Below are 22,337 nucleotides of genomic sequence, written 5' to 3'. Positions count from 1 at the left end.
ATTCGGGCAGAAACTTGAGGGATAAGAGAGAGCAATCCAGGCTGCTGTGTGTGGCAGGGATTCTCTGGGCTTAGGGAAGAACTGGCCCCGGATGCCTTGTCAGGGCCTGTGGTCCTCCCTGTGGAGTGGCCGCCTGCCCCTCCTCACAGGCGCTGCAAACTCTCAGCTGTGTCCCCCGAGGGTCCCCTACACACCACATGGGGGGCCTGAGGTGGGCTTGTGCCAAGAATCACGAGGCGTCAAGTGTGACTGGCGTCCTAGGAAGTGAGGTCAGAGAGGTCGTGGGGCCGGTTTTGAGTGAGACACCACATCTTGTTTATTCATCTGTTGATGGACACTTGGATTGTTTCCACTTTGGGGCTGTTATGAATAGTGCTGTCATGGGATTTGTGTAGGTTTTGTGTGGACCTATAGTTTCATTCCTTTTGAGTAAATGTGTAGGAATGAAGGGGCTTCCCAGGTGGCGCTAGTGGTAAAAAACCCTCCTGCCAATGCAGGAGACTTAAGAGACGTGGATTTGATCACTGGGTCAGGAAGATCCCCTGGAGGAGGGCACGGCAACCCACTCCAGTGTTCTTGCCTGGAGAATCCTGTGGACAGAGGAGCCTGGTGGGCTACGGTCCATGGGGTCGCAAAGAGTTGGACACAAGGAAGTGACTTAGCATGCACGCATAGGAATGAAACTGCTAGGGCACAGAGTGACTCTGTATTTAACTCTCTAGGAACTCTGTCTTTCCACCACGGCTGAACTGTTTTGTGTTCCCACCACTACTGTGTGAGGTTTCCTGTTTCTGTGCATCCTCACCAACACTTGTGATTGTCTGTCTTTTTTATTATAGCCATCATAGTGAGTATGAAGTGGTGTCTCAGTGTGGTTTTGATTTGCATCCCCCTATGACTAATGGTGTTAAGCAGCTTTTCATGTACTTATTGACTATTTGCCAATAATCTTTTTGGAAATGTCTACTCAGATCTTTTGTTAATTTTTTATTTGTCTTTTTAGTGTTGAGTTGTAAGATTTATCTATATATTCTGGACATAGATCCCTATTAGACATGATTCGCAAATATTTTCTCCATTCTTTGGGTTGTCTTTTCAATCTTGAGAGTATCCTTTGAAGTTTCTAATTTTGATGGAGTCGTTTATCTATTTTTTTTTTCCTTTGGGTGCCTACGCCTTTGGTATCATATCTAAGAACTCATTTTCTCATACAAAGTCATGAATTTTTATACTTTGTTTCTTCTTAGTTTTATGGTTTTAACTAGCATTTTTGGTTGTAAATAGCAGTTTTCTATCCCTTTCTAATTTTATGTTGTATGCTTTCCTTTAGTATTCTTCACAGATAGAATAATCTACTGTCTCTCATTTGAAAAACATACCAACCCCCTATTAAACTGTACAAATTAGAGTGATCAAAAATATTTTTTCTACAATTAGTGATATCAATTATACATACTGTTTGTTGTATACAAAAATTTTCTTTTGTCTCCTGGTAACTTCTCTCTCATTTCCTGAATAACTAAAGATTAGACACATCTTTGCTCATTTTTCTTTTCTAAAAGTTTTAAGTAAATAGAATCCAATAACTTAATTTATATACTAAATAGCTGAAATAAATTTTATTTGCTTATAAACATCTTTTTACAAATCATTAATTAGCATGTTATTCAAAATATGTTCCTGTCAATTCCATCTATTCATTTAAGTCCCCTAAAATTGCTAAGCAGCATTTCTTTACCCCTGCTCAGTTTTCATATGAGCTAGAAAACATGCAATACTTTTCTTAAAAGTGAAAGTGAAAGTTGCTTAGTTGTGTCTGACTCTTTGCGACCCCAGGGACTATAGAGTCCATGGAATTCTCCAGGCCAGAATACTGGAGTGGGTAGCCTTTCCCTTCTCCAGGGCCTCTTCCCAACCCAGCGATTGAACCTAGGTTCATCAAAACCACCGCATTGCAGGTGGATTCTTTACTAGCTGAGCCACCAGGGAAGCGCTTTCTTAGAATAGTACTTTATCATTTTTCTTATAAAAGTTTTACACACCAATTTAAAAAAAATTAAAACACAGATAAACAAGTAGGAAAAAGTACTTAATCTCCTGAAAATGCACCACCTCCATCAGTGAGAAAGTTAGTTGAACTTAACTTCTGGTTACATTTTCACTCTTTCAGTTCAGTTCAGTTCAGTCTGTCAGTCGTGTCCGACTCTTCGTGACCCCATGGACTGCAGCACGCCAGGCCTCCCTGTCCATTACCAACTCCCAGAGTTTACTCAAACTCATGTCCATTGAGTCAGTAATGCCATCCAACCATCTCATCCTCTGCCGTCCCCTTCTCTTCCCGCCTTCAATCTTTCCCAGCATCAGGGTCTTTTCCAGTGAGTCAGTTCTTCACATCAGGTGGCCAAAGTATTGGAGCTTCAGCTTCAGCATCAGTCCTTCCAATGAATATTCAGGACTGATTTCCTTGAGGATTGACTGGTTTGATTTCCTTGCGGTCCAAGGGGCTCTCAAGAGTCTTCTCCAACACCACAGTTCAAAAGCACCAATTCTTTGGCGCTCAGCTTTCTTTATAGTCCAACTCTCACATCCATACATGACTACTGGAAAAAACCATAGCTTTGACCAGATGGACCTTTGTTTCACTCTTTAACCTCAAAGAACCCCAAGAACAAAGAACAATGTCTTTGGGTGATTGGGTTTTATTTATTTATTTTTTAACCGAAAGTCTGCAGACAGCTGATTTTTGTGTCTTAAACCTGAAGTCCTTGCCACCATTGTTTCTTCATGGCAGGTTCCATTCCTTTCTTCTCTTTATGGGCCACCCACCGTATGCAATTCGGGAAGTGAACATAAACAAGTTCTGCAGGATCATCAGTGAGTTTGCACTGGAGTACCGTACCACCAGGGAGAGAGTTTTGCAGCAGAAACAGAAACGGGCCAACCACAGAGAGAGAAACAAGACCCGGGGGAAGATGATCACTGATGTAAGTTTCATGAAGTCGGTTTCTTTATGTCATTTATTCTGAATGTCTGATCAACCATAGAACCTCTCCACAGTTTAGAGGCTGCACTTTTCTCTTCCTGTGACAGTGAAAAAAATGTTCCTCTTTTAAAAGGTGCTCTTAAACTGTCCCTCTACCACTTCGCTGAAAACCTGAAATATAATGAACTTCAAACTAGGATGTAAATTAAGGAGGGGTGGCTGGTGGAGGAACTTTAACCTACTACACAAGTAATTAGCTTGGTGGGCTGTGTGATGCTAATGACGTTGAATACTTGATTCCATCTTCAACCCTTGTGAAGTGGCTAGAATTGAAAGAGGAGACGAAAAAGTCTAAAAGATGACACTTAACCATAGGAAGACAAAGGTTCTGATTTGGGAATTGATTCAGGATTTTAATAATTGTGATACTATTAGCTAATCAATCAGTTGACACCTGGACCACCCATTCTAGGCATTTGAATGGAGAAATAACTGATGTGGTTGCTCAAAGACATAATCTTATGGGCTCTTGGCAGTCTCTTGAGTTAGAAAACAAGAGAGGAGAGCCCAGAGGCCAGTGAATTTAGCAGGAGTCTCTGATGGCTCCTTGGGGAGCCCTGCACACTTGCATGCCTCCCCAGCCCCTGGGCTTGTCCTCCATCTCTTCCACCTCAGCACCGAGCCCACACGCACCGTGGGTGCTGCGTGGAGGGCAAAGCCCTGTGTGAAGACGCCAGAGACAGAGACACGTAATTATGGTGCCTCTTTCTGCTGGGCCTTTGTGAAATTTGTGCTCAGTAACTGCAGTTGTGTCCAATTCTTCGTGACCTCGTGGACTGTAGCTTGCTAGGATCTACCCCTCTTTATATCGCTCTGAGAAGCAAAGTGCCTCTTAGATCCAGGGACCAGAATAGGTGAAGGATTAAGACACAGAGAGTGACCTCATCGTGGGGGTTGCAAGCCTCTGCTAAACCCAAGTCAGGCAGGTTTCTCTGGGGAGGAATAAGATCAGTGAAGACAACCTCACTGAGGCGGCCTTCTGTGCCCACGGTGATCAGTCATCTTGTAAGACAATATAATAGCAAATATGATTGCTAGCCACATTCCTGAGGGGTGTGACCTTCTCAGATGAATTATCTTAGAAATTGTGTTTCAATTTTAAGGCATTTTGAAGGAGAACCAGAGACTAGTCTCCTTACCATTCACCCTACCCTTGATCCTTGTTTCCTTGGAATTTGCTGAAACCTTAGGCAGTGCCCAGATCACATTTCTGCAGAAAGGACCCTTTCTACAGATTGTTCTGAAGACCAATGCCATCCGCTGAGTCTGCTATCTCCTCTCGTAAAATCTGGGTTCACTTGGATCTTCAGCTTCCTGGAAAGACAGGGACTCAGGAAGCAGACTGAACCCACTTGGGCAAACTGTGGCCCACATTTCATTCCAAAGTATTATTTTTAAAAGTTTAAAAAGGGAAGTAGTTAGGTTTGTGGCCGTGAGACACACTGGATTGTGAAAAATACAAACTCAATGTGCTTATAATTATGAAAACACATCAGAATTTCTTGCCAAATTCTTGAGTTTTTTTTTTTTACAGATCCCACTAATTTTTAAATTGTGTCCTTTTCTGAAAATATTCAGTCCTCCTATTTATAAACAGGGGTAAATGTTTCTAGAGTTGGATTCAAAAATACTTAAATTCGCATTGAAATCTGGACAGCGCAGGTTTCTTCAGGGTTCGTCCTCAAGGTGGCCCTTGTTTTTGATGGGGCGAGTGACACCATTCATGTAGAAAGATTGCCATCTGCTGGAAGATTAGGATATTGTCACTCAAAGCAAAGTATACAGCTTCAGGTTTTTCCAGTTCTCAGTTAAGCACCCATTGTGTACCCACCAAGGCACAGGGCTCCTAGGAAGATGTGAGTACAGTAGCAGACAAACTTGTACCCCAAGGGTGTCATGATCCGGGTAGAAAACGACCCATATGCACAACTGAAAACAAAAGCAGGCAATAGAGAGTCGCAGAGCCCCTGAGCGTCAGAGCTGGAAGTGGTTTTTAGAGAAAACTGTGGGAAGTCATTCTTAATATAGATGCTGAATAATGAGGATGGAAGTGGTTGCAATTAGACAGAGAGGACTTTAGGAAAACCATCATTTTATGAGGCACAGAGAAGTCTGGGTAAAATCTAAAGACCCTGCATGCACAGTCAGCCCCATACCTACTCTCACATGCCTCTCCCCCCTCTTTTTTCTCTATTTCTGAATGTGCAGACGGCCTCCTTTCTAACTCTCCAGGAGTCCTGCCATGTAAGGGTCAGTGAGAACTTAACTCACGCCTTTTTCCTTGTGTCCTAAACTAGTTCCAGGCAATACAGTGCATAGACAAGACAGCATAAGGCAAGTGTGGCCCTTTCTGCCTTCATCACACCCTAGACGGGCAGTGAGAGCGTAGGCTGTCCATCCCAGGACTCTTAGAGCCCTGCTGAGGGCCGTGGTCCTCCTGGGTGAGATCTTTAATCTTCCCCAACCCCAGCTTCCTCTTCTGTGAAAAACAAATGCTAGTGACTGGGGCGTGTTGAGAGAGTTAGAGGTAAGCACGTGTGCTAATCACTGGGACAATGCCAACTATCTGGTTAAATTAAAGAAGCTCTAAGATTAAAAAAAAAAAAAAGTCATCACTCATCACAAGGCTGATTGCCTGGAGGCAGTGTAGAACTGGAAGCATTTTGTCATTTCGGCTCCCAAAAGTTTAGTCAGTTCTGAAAAACCTGCGTCTGATTTGCCATCCTGGCTTGTAACCTCAGTGGAAACACAAGTTAAATTGAGGGTGTGTTTGATTTAGAATTAAGAAATTGACATGACTTTCACCCTCAATTTACTTTTTGAAAAGGAGTATTTTATTTGGTTACTTAAAGCAGTTTGGCTGGTGATAATTAAAAGAATGGTGTGTCCGTTCAGACAGCCTCCACGAGGGACAGGTAAGATTTTAAAAATCGTTTGATGTTTCTGAGGAAAGAGTCAGGGGACCCGTCCTGTCCAGGCAGTGGTCTCCCTTGTCCTGAGTGGCCTGTGTGTAGGCGGGTTCAGGGGGACCCAGACCTGGCAGCCTGGGCAAGGAGAGGCTCAGCACTCGGAGTGAGAGGAGGGGGCGCAGTGGACAGACGGACACAGGCGGAGGGAAGTCCTGAAGGCTGGCAGGCGGTGGTGGGTTCCCTGGGACATGGCCAGCCCAGTGACCGGGCACAGAGGTCTTTAATGGTCAGGGGACCAGGTGAACCAGTTATTGTACTCCAAGGCAGCCTCAGGAAATTGGCCTGACCTTGGTCAGGACTGGTCTTGGGGCTCTCAGAGAGAGTGTCCAGACAGGAGGGCTATGCAGGCAGGACTCAGCAACTCACATCAAGAAGGGTGTGCCCTGGGTGCGGTGGCTGAGTCCTTTTGCTGGGATTTGATGTGGCACTGCCATGATCTCATCTTTGCTGACTTCTGTGCCTTCTGAGAATCCCTTCTGTCTTTCCCATCCTGTCCTGTCCTCTCGAGTAGACTGACGAAGAAGACGAAGTTGAGGTAGGATGTTTATAAACATGGAGAATGCCACGCGTGACCCTCCCGAGTGTGCCATAGAATCTAACCTGACGTGAGCAGCATGACGCGCCAGCCCTGTTCAGCGCATTAAACCTCGCATGACTGTCTCCTGCTGGGTTTCCGTGTGATCACTAACCTCCTTACATGGGTTCTCGTCGTGGTGTGTGTCCCAGGGACTGACTGAAGGGAAACTGCATTTTCCTAGCTGTCCCGGTGTCCCAGGCCCTGTGAAGGGTGGCAGGGTTGGCGAATCTCTTCCTCCTGCTGGACAGGTGGACAAGGGGTGGGATGGGTGGTGGCTCCTTCCCCGGCCACTGGTGCGGATGCCAGAACCAGAGGCCAGGGCAGGGCTGCCCAGACTGAGGATGAGGAAGGAGCCACGCAGATGGTACGAGCCCCAGCTGTGTCCTGGGCTCCAGCACCAGGGCTGAGACGGTGGGTAAAAAGAGGAAGCCGGGGATGGATGGAGCTGCTCTTTCAAGTGTTATTCTAACTGTCTTTTGATTTTTCATCCAGATGTTTGGCTTTGTGTGCATATGGCCCGAAACTATAGCATACCTCTTGTAAAACATATATGCTTTGTTCAGCCTAGAATTAGAGAATCTCATCATGGGAGTGTAATGCTTGTGAAAACAACTGAATTTTTGACACAACGAGAAGTGAGTGTTGCCAGACTCCATTTCAGCATGAATTTCTGGGCCATGTTCTGACCTGGGCCCTGAATCAAACTCTTTTGGGGCCTTTGGCAAATCACTCCATCTTGGACGGCCTCAGTTTCCTTCTCTGTAAAGCGAGGGGGACAAGATTCTGCACCTGAATCCCACTTTTAAAATTCTACCATAATAAGTGATCCATACGAACGCTTTAACTGCTTTCTGGCACCACATTTGAAAAAATAAATCGCACTGTATCTGATTAACAGGCATGTTTCAACACTCACATCCAGCCTTTGGTGTTAGAAGCAAATTTGGTTTCTGAGTTCTTCCCAGAGTTGCAGTCCATCATTCCTTGCCAGCTTCCAGATTCTAGGGAATCTGCAGTGAGCCGGGAGACAGACTACAGTAGAGGGATGGGTGTGGTCCTTCCGGGACCAAGGCTTTTCTTTCTGATAAGAGAACTTGCCCCCCATGCAGCCGTCTGTCATCAGTTCATTGACGCTCTCACTGACTGCGGTCACTAACGTGTCTGCCAAATGCACATAAACCAGAAAAGAGAGCGACAGAGAAGACTTTCCTCAGCTGGAGGTTTGCTGAGCTTGAGTTCATTTTTGGGGAGTCACCTCATGCCGTAACCCCCTTGCTCTTGCAGTCTGGCAAGTTCTCCGGCGGTTCCCCGGCGCCCCCAAGCCAGCCACAGGGCCTGAGCTACGCGGAGGATGCTGCTGAGCATGAGAACATGAAGGCTGTGCTGAAGACCTCATCCCCTGCCGTGGAGGACGCCACCCCGGCGCTGGGCGTCCGCACCCGCAGCCGCGCAAGCCGAGGTAACGCCGTCTTCCGGGGTCCCCCCACAGGGTAGAGGTGACTGTGTGTCTGTCTGGGAAGTGGACGGTCCACTCCCCGGGGCTCTCTATACTGACGTCATCATTCACTCACACCTTTGTGACCTGCCTTCATAGCTTCATTTCGAAAACAAGCAACCTTCCCCAAAGCACAACTTAGTTCACACAGGAGGCCTGAGTACTGTGAATGAACCTTGTGGGTTAAAGCCAAGATCAGCAGGACTTCCCTGGTGGTCCTGTGGCTAAGACTCTGCGCTCCCAGTGCAAGGGGCCTGGTTCAATCCCTGGTCAGGGAACTAGATCCCATGTGTCACAACGAAGAGTTCACAGCCAAATAAAGATAAATATTTTTTTAAAAAAACAACCAGAGATCAGCAAACTATGTCCTCCAAACCACAGTGAGCTGGCCATTTACTCTTGTAAGTCAGGTCTTAGTGGAACACAGTCACCCTTGTGTTTATGTGTGCTGTTTATGATGCTTTTGCACAGCGGGGCAAGGTCGAGGGGCTGCGACAGAGACTGCAGAGACCATGGAACCTAATGTTTTTCCTCTCAGGCAGGGTACAGAACAAGGTTGCTGACCCTTGAATTAAAATGCTATCCCTTTTTGCCTTTTAAATCCTTGGAACAGAGAGGAAACTAAGCTTCAAGATGGTAAAGACAGATAAGAGTTTCCAAGTTTGTTTCATAACTTGGAAAGGATTTTTAATCTGAATTAAGAATTAAGATGCATTTTGCATCTGAGAGTGCTTACCTGTGTTTCCCTGGTCTGGGCTGATGCCACGTTCACCTTCCTAAGTTTCCTCTCTGCCTGCAGGATCCAGCCCATGCTATTCATGTGATATGTTGAGGTCCCCTGGGGTCTGGTCCCCTCCGGGCCCCCACATACTTGGTTTTCACTTGGTCCCACATGGTGTGCATCACCCTACTCTGCACATCCTGTGTCTCCCTGAGGGCCCATCATGGCTCATGCTGTCCTCTCTCCTCTGCCTGTCCTGTCACCACCAGAGTCTACCTCCTCCATGCTCTCCACCTCACCATGAACTCCTGAGACCCCAGGTTAGGTCTCAGGAACTTACAAACTTTATAACTAAAGAGGATGAACCCCTGGAGGACGGACTTTCTCCTCTTGGTGTTTGCTTAGCACATACTGTGCACACAAATTAGAAGCCATGTATTTATTGCCCAAATTGAAATGCTTTAGAGTGTAAAAGTGGAAACAGTGACAAACCTGATTTTCTTGGGCTCCAAAAATCACTGCAGACATTGACTGCAGTCACGAAATTAAAAGACTCTTGCTCCTTGGAAGAAAAGCTATGACAAACCTAGACAGCATATTAAAAAGCAGAGACATCACTTTGCCGACAAAAGTCCATATAAGTGAAAGCCATGGTTTTTCCAGTAGTCATGTACAGATGTGAGAGTTGGACCATGAAGAAGGCTGAGTGCCAAAAAATTGATGCTTTCAAATTGTGATGCTGGAAGAGATTCTTGAGAGTCCCTTGGACTGCAAGGAGATCCAACCAGTCCATCCTAAAGGAAATCAGTCCTGAATATTCATTGGAAGGACTGATGCTGAAGCTGAAACTCCAATACTTTGGCCACCTGATGAGAAGAACTGACTCATTGGAAAAGACCCTGATGCTGGGAAAGGTTGAAGGCGGGAGGAGAAGGGGACGACAGAGGATGAGATGGTTGGATGGCATCACTGACTCGATGGACATGAGTTTGAGGAAGCTTCTGGAGTTGGTGATGGACAGGAAGGCCTGGCGTGCTGCAGTCTGTGGGGTGTCGCAAAGAGCTGGACACAACTGAGCGACTGAACTGAACTGACAGTGTCCCTAAATCTAGTTCCTTCTCCCCTTCTTAATGCTGGATGTTTCTCAGGGCTTTTTCTTTGATAGGCGGCTAAGAATATGCCGGAAGAAGGGATGCCTGTCTCCGCCCTTCCCCACTGTTATCCTGACTGAGACACAGATGGTAAATAGAGCAGTCAGCCCTTGTGCTACAATCTTAATCCCAGACTTTACCCCAGACACATGCAGGTGTTACTGTTCACATTCAAGGATCAGAGATTAGGTTCTCTGCGATTTGGTCTTTCTGAACCCTCTGATTTTCAGATAGTGTTGGACGGAGAATTAGGAAAAGAAAATAACTTATTATTTGGCAAAGCACAGGCAGCCTTTTGGTGAGCAAAAGCAGATAGATGCGACTGTGACAGACCACAGTCCTGAGTACTTGGTGTGGGACATTCTGATTGTCTGATTTTTCACGTGGGAAGAAAGGTGCCCTCTTCTTGGCCAGTGCTGGCTATAAAAGTCCTCCATTTCTCAGATCAATTAAGCAGTGACAGGAGAGAAAGAGTGTGTAAACAAGACAGAACATAAGAGGAGAGAAAAAAGTTGGAGAGATCAGAAGGTGAAGAAAATAATATCATTAAATGCTGAGCAGTAGAGACTGTCAGTCTAGACAAAGCATAAAGCAAGGATAAGAATAAAACAGCTTTGCACTGTTGGGTGTGAGGTTGGGAATCATTGGCTCCCACAAGGCGTAGGGCATCCTATGCATGAGTCTGTCTGTGCCCCAGCAGCTGCTGTAGGCTTTGTCTCCTAGGCTAACCGTGGCCACCAGGAGAGCAAAGGCAGCATGGGCACCTGCACCATAGTGACCCCAGCCATCAGGAGTCGAACTGCTGTGCCTTCGTGGACGCAAGCTGGTGCAATTAAAGCCACCCTGGGAGGTGGAGTCCAATGTCGCTGTGCTGTGTGCTTACTCACTTAGTCGTGTCTGACTCTCTGCAGCCCTGTGGACTGTAGCCCGCCAGTTTCCCCTGTCCATGGGGATTCTCCAGGCAAGAATACTGGAGTGGGTTGCCATGCCCTCCTCCAGGGTATCTCCCAACCTAGGGATCAAACCCAGGTCTCTTTCTAATGGAACATAATTGTTGTTGTTGTTCAGTCACTTAAGTCATGTCCAATTCTTAGCCACCCCATGGACTGAAGCACGCCAGGCTTCCCTGTCCTTCACCATCTCCAGGAGTTTGCGCAAACTTATGTCCGTGGAGTCAGTGATGCCATCCAACCATCTTGTCTTCTGTTGTCCCTTCTTTTGCCTTCAGTCTTTCCCAGGATCAGGGACTTTTGTAATGAGTCAGCTCTTTGCATCAGGTAGCCAAAGTATTGGAACTTCAGCTTCAGCATCAGTCCTTCCAATGAATATTCAGGGTTGATTTCCTTTAGGATTGACTGGTTTGATCTCCTTGCAATGGAACATAAATGGGTTGTGCTAATTTTAAAAGAGAAAACCCTTCCATAGTGGAAAGGACAGAAAGAAAAAGATATTGCTAGCTTTGTGCAATGTGGGTTCATTTTCACTAACTGATAAAAAGGATTAGAAAGGAAAGTGGTTCAGTCTCTCTGCACTTGCGGAGACTTCTGCTTCCAGGTGGCATGTCACAGGGAGTAGCAAGTCACTACTCCTGCTACTGTAAACCATAAACTTTAATAAAATAACAAGAACTTCCCTTCAGGATACATCAGAGAACTGTGAAAGGAGAGAGAACTAGACAAATTAGAATTCTAGGTGAGCTGAGGGCACCTCTCTGAGAGCATTCACCTAGTCTGGGCCCAGGCTGAGAGTTAGATTTGCTGTGAGCAGAGTAACTTTAATAGTGAAGAGAAGCCAGCAGAACTTGCAGTAGTCATGTGAGCTGGCATAAGAGGATGGAACTAGAGAAGCTTCAAATGCAGACGATTTTCTTCATGGGATATTTGCCAAGGACTGGGGCAACATGAGGAGGTGGGGAGGAGGAGGCTGTGTCAGAAAGGCTGTAGAAATTTTCCTACAGTCTTTAAGTTCTGAGGACACAAAGATAATTTAGAGTAAGCACCTTCAACAAATGCATCAGATAGTTAAAGACAGAGATGGACTGATTCTCAATGAAAACTGCTATTTGGCCCCAATCCTGCTGAGTCCTCCCAGGAGGTTCAGTGGTAAAGAACCCACCTGCTAATGCAAGAGACACGGGTTTGATCCCTGGGTCGGGAAGGTCCCCTTGAGAAGAAAATGGCAACCCACTTCAGTATTCTTGCCTGGGAAATGCTATGGACAAAAGGAGCCTGGTGGGCTATAGTCCATGGGGTCACAGAAGAGCAACTAACACGATAAGAACTGCTCAGTCCTTCACTATGTCTGCTTAACAGAAAGGGCAAAGACGAGGGGGAAATGACACTGACTTCAGCCTCTGCATTCCTTTCTACTCAAAGTACAGTACATAGTCAACATTAAGAGCCAGGAAAACATGAAAATGTGACCAAGAAGAAGAAAAGTAGACTAGAGCAGCAGATCGACAGGTGATCCAGATGTTGAAATTTGCAGTCAAATTTAGCCATTTATAGTTGTTTTTTAAAAAAAAGGAAAATAGAGACAGATTGATCAAAAGGCTGAAATTTATTTAAAAGAATCAACTGGAAATTCTAGAACTGAAAAGAAAAGTATCTGATATGATTAACAAATATGATGGGTTTAACAGCAGAGTGGTACCAGCAAAAGAGGTTGGTGAGTCCAAACAAAATAGGTTAATAGAAAATATACAAACTGAACCATGGTGAGAAAGAATGAATGAAACAAAATGTAAGAGATTGGTGTAGTGAAATGAAGTAAAAATCCCTCAATCGTGTCTGACTGTTTGCGACCCCGTGGACTATAGCCTGCCAGGCTCCTCTGTCCATGGAATTCTGCAGATCAGAATACTGGAGTGGGTAGCCATTCCCTTCTCTAGGGAATCTTCCCAACCCAGGTATCTAACCCATATCTCCTGCATTGCAGGAAGATTCTTTACCATAAGAGACAGGTGGGACACAGCCAAATGGTCTAACATATGTGTAACTGGAGTATCAGAAAGAAAAAATGGTAAGAAGTAATAATTGAAGAAATAATGGGTGAGAATTTTCCAAAGGCTCATGATAGATAGCAATCCACATAGTTTAGAGAGGTGGCAAGTCCAAGGAGGGGCTTCCCTGGTGGTCCAGTTGTTAAAGATCCACCTTCCAATGCAGGGGACGTGGGTTAGATACCTGGTCGAGGAACTGAGATCCCACCTGCCTCGGAGCAGCTGAGCCCTTGCACCACAACTGGGGGAGCCCATGTGCCGCAAATACGGAGCCCCGTGCTTTAGAGCCCATGCTGTGCAACAGAAGTCAGCATGCCAGAAAGCAAGGACAGATATTTAAAGAGAAAAACAACAAATCCAAGGAGAGGAAATACTAAGAAAACCCTACCTAGGCATACCACAGACAAACTGCCAAAACCCAAAGATACAGATAACATCTTTAAAACAGCCAGAGAGAGAAGAGGGTACTCTCTGAGGAGCAACAGTAAGAATGATAACTCACTATTAACCGAAACTATGGAAGTCAAAAGAAAGTGGAATGGCATCTTTAAAACTGCCAAAGAAAAGAAGAAGTTTCTAACCTGTTAGAAATCTATACCCAGGGAAACTCTTTTAGAAATGAAGGTAGATGTTTATTACAGTAATATAATATCTATTTGGATATAATTATTTTCATTTTAGACTATTTCTTTGTTAGATTTTTAAGGGAAAAATTAGTTGCAGTGTTGTCTTTCAGACTACAATTTGCCTATTTTTTAAAAAATGAAGTCCAAATAAAATGCCATGGTACTATCGTGTCTGTAATGTTTTATCTGCTCCACCATCTCTCTCTCTATTTGCATATATTATATATAATAAGTTACACAGACATCTCAGTAAATATCAATGGCTAGCACCTGGGAGACCCTGGGGAGCCCCCTTGGAGTCTAAGGTATGGGCAGTGTTCTCCTGTGGCTGTATGTGTGTGCTCAAGTCCCAGAAAGGGAAGCATGTACACAGCCAAGAATGGAACGGGCTTCAGTGGTAATTGGGCAGTGAGGAAAGTAACCAAGGGGAGAGGGGATAAAGAAGCAGAACCAAGACTGAGGTCATGAGAAGATGATAGCATCACAAAACTGAGTCTGACGGTCCTGGACAGATGGCCAGATACTCCTTGTGGGCATCTCCTGACATGTCACAGTGCAAGCAGATCCCCAAGAATGTGTAAGATGGACGTATAAGTAATTCTCAGTGGAAAGATCAGATGATTCCTTCATTTCTGGCTCGTTTTAGGAGCCAGTTATATTGTATTATGAGCGAAGACAATTGCCTGAGCTTTGTGTTTTGGGAAGGGTAGCTTGGCATTTCAAAATGGGGCACAGAATTTTAAATCAATAGAGTAAAGGGAAAACAGGAAATTGCTGGGTAAAATGCAATTTTTCTGTTGATGGCTTTGTTGTGCGAAAGGCTGTGGTTCAGAGGCTCTGCTGAGCCCAGTCTGAGAGCTCTGCTGCTGCAAGGCCTCTTGCCTTCAATTAGAACACCTAGACAAGCCTGACAATGCAGGAAAATTCAGCAATTTCAAAAATTCATTTCTGAGAAGAACATATTTTTAGAGGGTTTTATGATGCTGAAAACACTAACCTTCTGATGGAAACAAGTAGATCAATTGCCATTAGGTATAAGCAGGAAAAGTTAAAATGTCCTGATTTTCTATATCCCAATGTTGTAAGTATGCTCCTACTCATAAAACAAAGCAATTTTTTAAAATGACCCAGAACAAAAGCCTTGTTAGCAGAAAACATCATTGTCCTGTGGCCTCTGTCCTCAAATACATGCAAGTGGTCATACACGGCAATCCTGATTCTCATTTGCCAAGTATGAATTTTTAATGTATTTAATTTAGTCATCTGAATTTTACTAGCAGAAATTATGACTAAATTATAGTATATTGCATATTTGCTGTCTATAAAATGTACAGTCTGTTGAGCTGTGATCAACTATTCCCTACAATTTCTGTTAATATCCAAACACCAAAGTTTTGAAAAATTAGTATAGAACTCAAAATTTAAGATAAGTGTTTACTAACATATTTTCCCTGTAGTTTGAGAAAAGCTGACTATTCTTCAGCTTTAGCTGGACCTTGGTCAAGTTCAGGGTACCTGTGTTCCACAAACACAGAGTCTGAGAACACTCACTTGAGAAAATTCACAATTTTGAGCACATTGTACATCTTTTTTCTTACAGAAGCATAGTTCCCATCTTAGAGAAGAGATTTCACAGAGAAGTTGATCAGTCACAAAGTTCATTTTTGATGAATCAAAATAGCATTCATTTCTAAGTGTTTAATATGATTTGAGAACCCATGTTTTTGTGGTACTTTCTTCTTGCTGATCTAGAGGCAGGTGCTTTCATGTCAGACTTGGACTGTCTTAACAAATAGCTATAAACAAATTTTTTTCTGGTCAGGAAGCAGATGAATGTACCAAAGAAAATGTTGTTTTGGGACTTCCTTGGTAGTTAAAGAAGTTGGTTAAGACTCTGCCCTCCCAATGCAGGGAGCCCGGGTTCGATCCCTGGTCCAAAAACTAGATCTCGCATGTTGCAACTATGGCCTGGTGCAGCCAAATAAATTTTTTAAAAGTAGACAAATGTGTGTTCCCTCCCCTTTCCTAATGGAAGAGGGCAATCCTGTTATGATTTTTAAAGGCTAGGTAATCCAAAGATGAACCATATGTTACAAAATCCATTGACTTTTATTTAACTGAATGAGCAGCTAGGGTTAGTTGACATACACTAGGCACATACAACCAGAGATAAGACAGCTGAAACGTAGCAAATGTCTCAGGACATTTCTGGAGCGCATCACTGGGTGTTTGCGATGTGCAGGGCGCCATGTAGCATCGGGAGTCTACCCCACCCCACCCCCGCCATGACTACAGGACCTGGCAGGTGGAGACATGTCCAGAACAGTGAGAGGTGGGGTCACAGCTGTGTGACAGAGGAGTGCGACATAATGTGCCGCTGGCATGATTCCTGGGAGGCCAGAGCCCCGAGGGTGATGGTCCCAGGTCACTGCGGTGCCCCTGCGGTGGGAACAGGTCAGCTCCCCGGTCCGCCAGGCTCCGCCCTGACCCTGGCTCCGCTGGGCTCTATTTCCTGACGGGCTTCGTTGCCGCTGTGCTGTGCTCTCCTTCTCTCTGAGTACCTCGTGCTCTCTGGTTGTCTGATTCTTCAGGATCCGCTAGTTCCTGGACCATGGGCATGGATGACTCGCCTAACGTCACGGACGATGCAGCTGATGAGATCATGGACCGCATCGTCAAGTCAGCCACCCAAGTGCCCAGCCAGCGAGTGGTGCCGCGGGAGAGGAAGCGCTCCCGCGCCAACCGGAAGTCTCGTGAGTGCCTCGGAGTCGGGATGCGGGACTCGGGCTCCTGGAGCAGCCTCCTGGCGCTGTATGACCTGGGAGGGCGGGGACTCCACGATGGGATTTAGTGAATTGCCCCTGGTGCCCGGAGGGCCCACCTGTGGTCTTCGACGAAAGGGTTTTGTGCTGGAGCGTCAGCACTGGCCATTGAGGAAGGAGGTGTGCTGCAGCCGCCTGTCCACCGTGGTTGCCATGTCTGGTCAGGCCTCCCCTGGTTCACACGTTGTCCCCGGGAAGGTCTGAAAGGCCTTCGATGACCTTGGTGTGCAGGGATGGATACAGTGGGCCAGTTGCCAAGTACTGCCCTGAGTGCTTTGCTGCGGCCATATTTCTGCCCCTCGCCCAGCATCAGGGGGGCACTTTCTGGGCTGGAGACTGTTCCCCAGTGGTTCACTGCTGCCCGTGAATGTGCTGAAGATGAGCCCAGAGGTGGCAAGTGATTTTACAGGCATTGCTGCTGCTGCTGCGTTGCTTCAGTCGTGTCCGACTCTGTGCGACCCCATAGACGGCAGCCCACCAGGCTCCCATAAACAGAGGAGCCTGGTGGGCTGCCGTCTATAAGGATGGTTAAAATCGTTCATTTTAGCCTAGGTTGATCAGGCTTTTTAAAAAATTTCCTATCAAATAGAGGATATTTCCTGTTCCCTTTTACCTGCTCCCACTGGCTAAATGACAGGTGTGGAGACACCTCTGTGGGCACCAGGCTGAGTCTCACAGGGACGGCTCACTTCGAGAAGCAGGTTCCCTGAATCCTTTGACATGGCCGTGGCCCTCCTGTGTTTCAGAAGAGAGCTCACCCCCAAAGCCTTGGCCTGCTGCCAGTCACTCAAGAGACAGCTTGAGTCTCCACCAGCTCAGCCTCCAGGAATGCTGACTGGGACAGGGATTTCTGATGTTTCGTAAAAAGGATGCCTGGTCACCTCCCCTTGTCTTGGCTCCCAGAGTGAAAAGAGAGTGACCTTCAGGAGGCAAGAGTTCAGTAAGAACTCAAACTCAGAGCCTCCCCATGCAGTGCCTCCCTGCACTCACCGGGGGTGGCTGCGTTTTGGGATGCATGCTGTGGACGCCCTGGTTCTGTTTGAACCATTGTCATGTGTGTTTCCAGGGTAAATAACTCTAAACCGAATTGCCACAGGCTCTCAGACCCTGCCCCTTTCATATCATTGCGTTTAGATTCTAGTGGACATTTTCCCCAGAAAAGTAAATGCCACTCAACACCGCTTGCAGGGAGAGGCAGAGACTCGCAAACTACAGAACTCGGGGGGTGGGGGCTGTGGTTCTCAGTGAGTGAGACAGGAGGCTGGTTTTTGCCACGCTCCTAGAGGAGGTCCATCCTGCTGGTACACGCTTCGAGTACCTTCTTGAACTGTGGCTCTCAACCGTGGGCGCACATTAGAACTTCCTGCAGAGCTTTAAAAATGCCAGGTGTCTGGGCTGGACTCAAGCCGACCTCCGGAGAGCCTGTGCGGTGGGGTCCTCCCCGTGCCCCCGGGTGATTGGTGACACTAGAAGGACTCTCGCTCCACTTTGTGTGGCTTCTGCCACACTCCCTCCATTTTTAAAATAGAAACCTATCATTCAGGGGGACTTTTTACGTCTTTAAGAATCTGTTTGTGGACTCCAGCATCGCTGTCTTTATGTTTTCCAACATTCCGTTGTTTCCTGGTGCTGCTTTGCCATCCTCCTGGTGCTCCCATGTAAAATCTTGACTAGGGGCTTGCTACTTAAAGTTGTTCCTCAGACAACGTGAGCATCTCCTGGAGGCTGGTTAGAAACACATGTTCACAGGGGCCTCTCCAGGGCAGCTGATTCAGAACCTGCATTTAACAGGATCCCCGGGGGACCCGAGCACAGTAAGGCAGAGGTGGCACTGGGCCATTCCGAGGCCAAGACTGGAATCACAGGGTCCCCAGATGTGCACATCTTGGGGGGCAGGCTCTTCTCCAGAAGCTTACCCTCACTGTCTCCTCACTGTGTGCTCCAGGCCAGGCCTGCACGTGCCTTTTTCTGAAGAGTGTGAAATAGCATTCTTTATGTTTTAACTTAATTTTTCTCTGCACACAGGGAAGGTCTAGCCTCTTGTGGTTTGCATCTCTTCTGCTTTGTATGGCTTGTCTACATCATTTGCATATTTTTCTCTTGCTGTTTGCATAATCAGAAATCTTTTTCTTAAATAGCTTTTTTTTTTTTTAAATGAAACTTATGAAAGGCTTTTGGGGTCTTAAGTAGATTATCTTCAGTATTTGTCCTTTATTGAAAGTGAAAGTCGCTCAGTCGTGTCTGACTCTTTGTGACCCCATTGACCAGGCTCCTCTGTCCATGGAATTCTCCAGGTCAGAACGCTGGATTGGGTTGCCATTCCCTTCTCCAGGGAATCTTCCCAACCCAGGGATCGAACCCAGGTCTTCCACATTGCAGGCAGATTCTTTACCGTCCGAGCCACCAAGGAAGCCCTTGTCCTTTATTACCTTCCTCTTATTTACTTTACTAAACCAGTAACCAAATGGAAGAAACCATGCATCAGTGGGCAGTGGGCAACCTCAGTGCAAGGGTCTCCATTGGGAAGAGCTAGGGAAAGCACGCTGGGGGAAGTCGGACCACAGGAGAGGAGTACACAAAGGATGCCAGGCCAGGGATTGCCCTCCAGAAGATGGGCAGGCTTGGGCCAGGGATCTCAGAGAAGGAGACTGCATGAGGCAGGGGCCTGACCAGTCCCTGGAGGCCCAGGCTATGTCTTCCTCCTATACGTTGTATGTCTGTGTTGGCAAAGAGTGTTGGCCCTGCCCTCTGGCCAGATTCTTAGAGAGACACATAATGTCACTGGGAACAATAACACAGTCATAATTAATTTTCCTCTTCAGTCTGGCCAGAGAGATATTTTGCCTGTTTTTGTGGTTGACATAAAATAATTTCCTGTGGTATCGTTTCCATTCCAATCTTATGCAAAACAGCCCTATATTCTTTTTATTTAGCCAAACATATTTTGTCCTGTGATGCAGTTGCTACAACAAATATAGCTCTGCATGTATGTAAGTGTTTATCTGTAACAGGTTTCGTTTATTAGTGATGGCACCATCCACAGAAATTTGAGATGGGGAAGTTACTCTGATTTCTATTATAAAGGGATGTAAACTCCAGCTTTTCACAAGAAGTTAAAGGAATGAGAAAAAACCAATTTGCAAAATCGACATGAAGTTCTGGTTGGGGCCTCACCCTGGAACAATGCTGCATCGGATTTGATTGTTTAATGGTGGCAATGAGGCAAGTGGATAAATGAATAACTAACATATTTGGGCTATAACTCATTTAGCTAAAGACAATAACAGTCCAGCTGTTGCAGGAAACCAAACTGAATCCAGCCCATAACCTAGAAATTTATGACCTGCAAGCCACTCGAGACTCCTCATGTATACTTAAACTTCTGCTTTCATGTTTGATGCTGGTGGCCAGGCTTACCCCCACCAAGAGTCCTGCTTAAAGCCTGTAATATGCAGCCAGTTGGGATACGCCCAGAGCACCGTAATGAATTCCCAGGTTCCCAGGCTCTGTTCTGCTGTTTTCCCAGCTGGAACCATCAGGGTCTCAATAAGTAAAATGTTTTGAATTGTCCAGTTGATGTCTAGCCTGTAAAATGTCAACACAAATGCACCTCATATGCTCCCCAAGAATCTAGCCAAGGCTCTTGAATCAGCTGGTGGAGGTGGTTGAAGAGAGCATTCTCCAAGCCCTTTGTTTTCTTCTTATTTTGGTTTTTCTTTTCATCATATTGGGGCAGGTATCCATCTGGTCAAAAAGTTCATTTGGGTTTTTTCCATTACATCTTATGAAAAAGTCCGAATGAACTTTTTGACCAACCCCATACTGTGTCCGGGCAGGAAATGGCAACCCACTCCAGTATTCTTGCCTGGAAAATTTCATGGACAGAGGTGCCTAGTGGGCTACAGTCCATGGGGTCGCAAAGAGACTTGACTGAGCACACACACACGCGCGCACACACACACACTTTGTCCCCGGGCTATTTGTTCTCTTCGGCCTCCCGAATGTTGGTCTTCCCTAGAAAACCTTAAAGCTGACAGGCATCTGAGGTCTCCTTCCCACTGTGATTCTGCGGGACAGGCTCGGGGTCTGGGGAAGAAAAGGGCCCTTCTGTTCTTTGCTCTGGGACCCATCTTCGGATGAGAGTCTCTGCCCCGCTGGCTGTCTGCATGTCGCCATTAGCCTGGCCTGTCACAGAGCAGAGGGGACACTAGGGACTCGCGGTTTGTCTTTTACTCTTTCCCAGAGGAGCCCAGGCCTTGTCCCACTGAGAGAGGCTGGATGCCCCCTCTCCTGCTGTTTTTCTCCAAGGAGGAGTCTGGGCCCCACCTGTAATGTGACCATGGATTTTTGGGCTCAGGGCTATGTTTCTATAAAAATGCGATCACTTTGATGTGACCTACAAGGAATCCAACAGTGTCTTAGGAATATAAACTAGGTTCTTTACAAGAACGATGTTTCAGTGTGAGGGGCCAGAAGTCTGATTCTAGGAGCTGCTGGGAAAGGAACATTGAACTCTGACTTGATTTCATGACTGGACTCTCATCTCACCTCTTACAAAGCTTCACCCTTCCTCTTGAAGGGTATGTGACGTGTTCATGTTGATTCAGTATAACAAAGATCTTCTTTTACGACATATTGAGGGGTGTTGCCATGCTATCTGTTACAGAATTCCATGGAGGAGGAGGCTGAACAAATCTGAAAAATTATTGACCCTGTTTTAGGGAAAATGGTAGCGATGCCTCACAAAATATTAGATTGAGTGCTGGATCTGATCAGTTCTCAGGTGAATTGTAATTTTCCAAGGTGGTATTTGAAAATGTCCAGAAATTTTCCCACTAATCCCATTAAGAAAAATGTCCCTGCATGTTATTTACATAGTTCTTCCCTCCTTACAAATTTTATATTCTTTTATAGGGCTAACAATGGAAAGAGCCAGAGGCTTTAAAATAAATGCTGTTAGAATACAGTAGAGTAAGTTGTTAGTAAAAGGACCAGAGTTTCTCAAACTTTTGTCTTCTCAACATCATTACTGTTTACTCAGAGCCTAAATATACTTCCAGCTCATTAAAGTTGGACTGATTGCCCCTCTGAAGACAGCTAAGGGCACCCACCCATGTACACAGGCCAGGGCACAAAAAGATAAATAGAATCAGTCCAAGAGGGAGCCCAAAGTCTCCTAAACCTGGTGGCCAGTCAGTGCCTTTTAGAGAGCCGATATGTAAGGGACGGGCCTTTGGGGAGAATTGCCACCCCCATCAGCGCCCCCTCCCGGCTACAGGAGTAGAGTGGCCAGAGAGAACGGAGCTGACAGCAGCTCACTGGTTCACGGGGGCCAACTCTAAACCTATGGTGGGTTTCCAGCCCTTTGCACTGGAAAAGGAAGATGGGGAAGTGAGGAAGGTATTTGTAGCCTGGCTCTTCATTGGGAGGGTCTGGGAGGCAGGGCTGGACGGACACAGGAAAGAGGCTTTGGAGGAGTTTGCCAGGGGTAAGCTGGGAGGCATAGTTAGAGCCTGGGGACTGGGGAGTGAGGCGGTGCTTTCAGAACAGACCCCAAATCATCTGAGCCCTGGAGGCAGGTCCAAAACAGGGTGTACAGGCCCCGCACACAAGCCCACGAGAGCGGAAGCAGCCCCTTGCTCTGGAGTGACTGGGACTCTGGTGTAACGGAAAGCTCAAGCCTTGGAGTTAAAGAGGCAAAGCAGAGCTTGGACGTATTTCCCTGTGCTGAATGGCTCTCTAGCTGTGTTTTCAGACCCATCACCCTCCAAAATTGCCAACTAGCGTGTTGAAAAAGGAGGCTGGCTTCTGTGTCCTTCACCGTATCTGTCTGAATGGCAGGCACCCTTTTGCCCAGAGTGGAGGTTCAAGAGAAGGGAGGATCCGTGAAAGAGAGGAATCTGAGAATTTGTCTTTCCTTCGTCAGAGAGCT

The 22,337-nt window shown here is 46.2% G+C and overlaps 1 protein-coding gene across 9 annotated transcripts in view; it reads left to right on the top strand.

Annotated features, from left to right (window-relative positions):
* The window catches only part of FHOD3 (formin homology 2 domain containing 3), a 503,163-nt gene that overhangs the window by 473,622 nt on the left and 7,204 nt on the right, over positions 1-22,337 (top strand). For 7 of the 9 annotated variants that reach the window (XM_043443933.1, XM_043443935.1, XM_043443932.1 and 4 more), the window contains 4 exons: positions 2,792-2,984; positions 6,524-6,547; positions 7,874-8,048; positions 16,175-16,336. In XM_043443933.1, coding sequence (XP_043299868.1) covers positions 2,792-2,984; positions 6,524-6,547; positions 7,874-8,048; positions 16,175-16,336 — 554 coding nt within the window. The remainder of the gene's footprint in view (positions 1-2,791; positions 2,985-6,523; positions 6,548-7,873; positions 8,049-16,174; positions 16,337-22,337) is intronic. The other 2 variants (XM_043443940.1, XM_043443934.1) reach the window with 1 other exon arrangement.

Source organism: Cervus canadensis, chromosome 23 (genome assembly GCF_019320065.1).
Source record: "Cervus canadensis isolate Bull #8, Minnesota chromosome 23, ASM1932006v1, whole genome shotgun sequence".
In the NCBI taxonomy this organism is placed as follows: Eukaryota; Metazoa; Chordata; class Mammalia; order Artiodactyla; family Cervidae; genus Cervus; species Cervus canadensis.
This window is presented reverse-complemented; position numbering and strand designations above follow the sequence as displayed.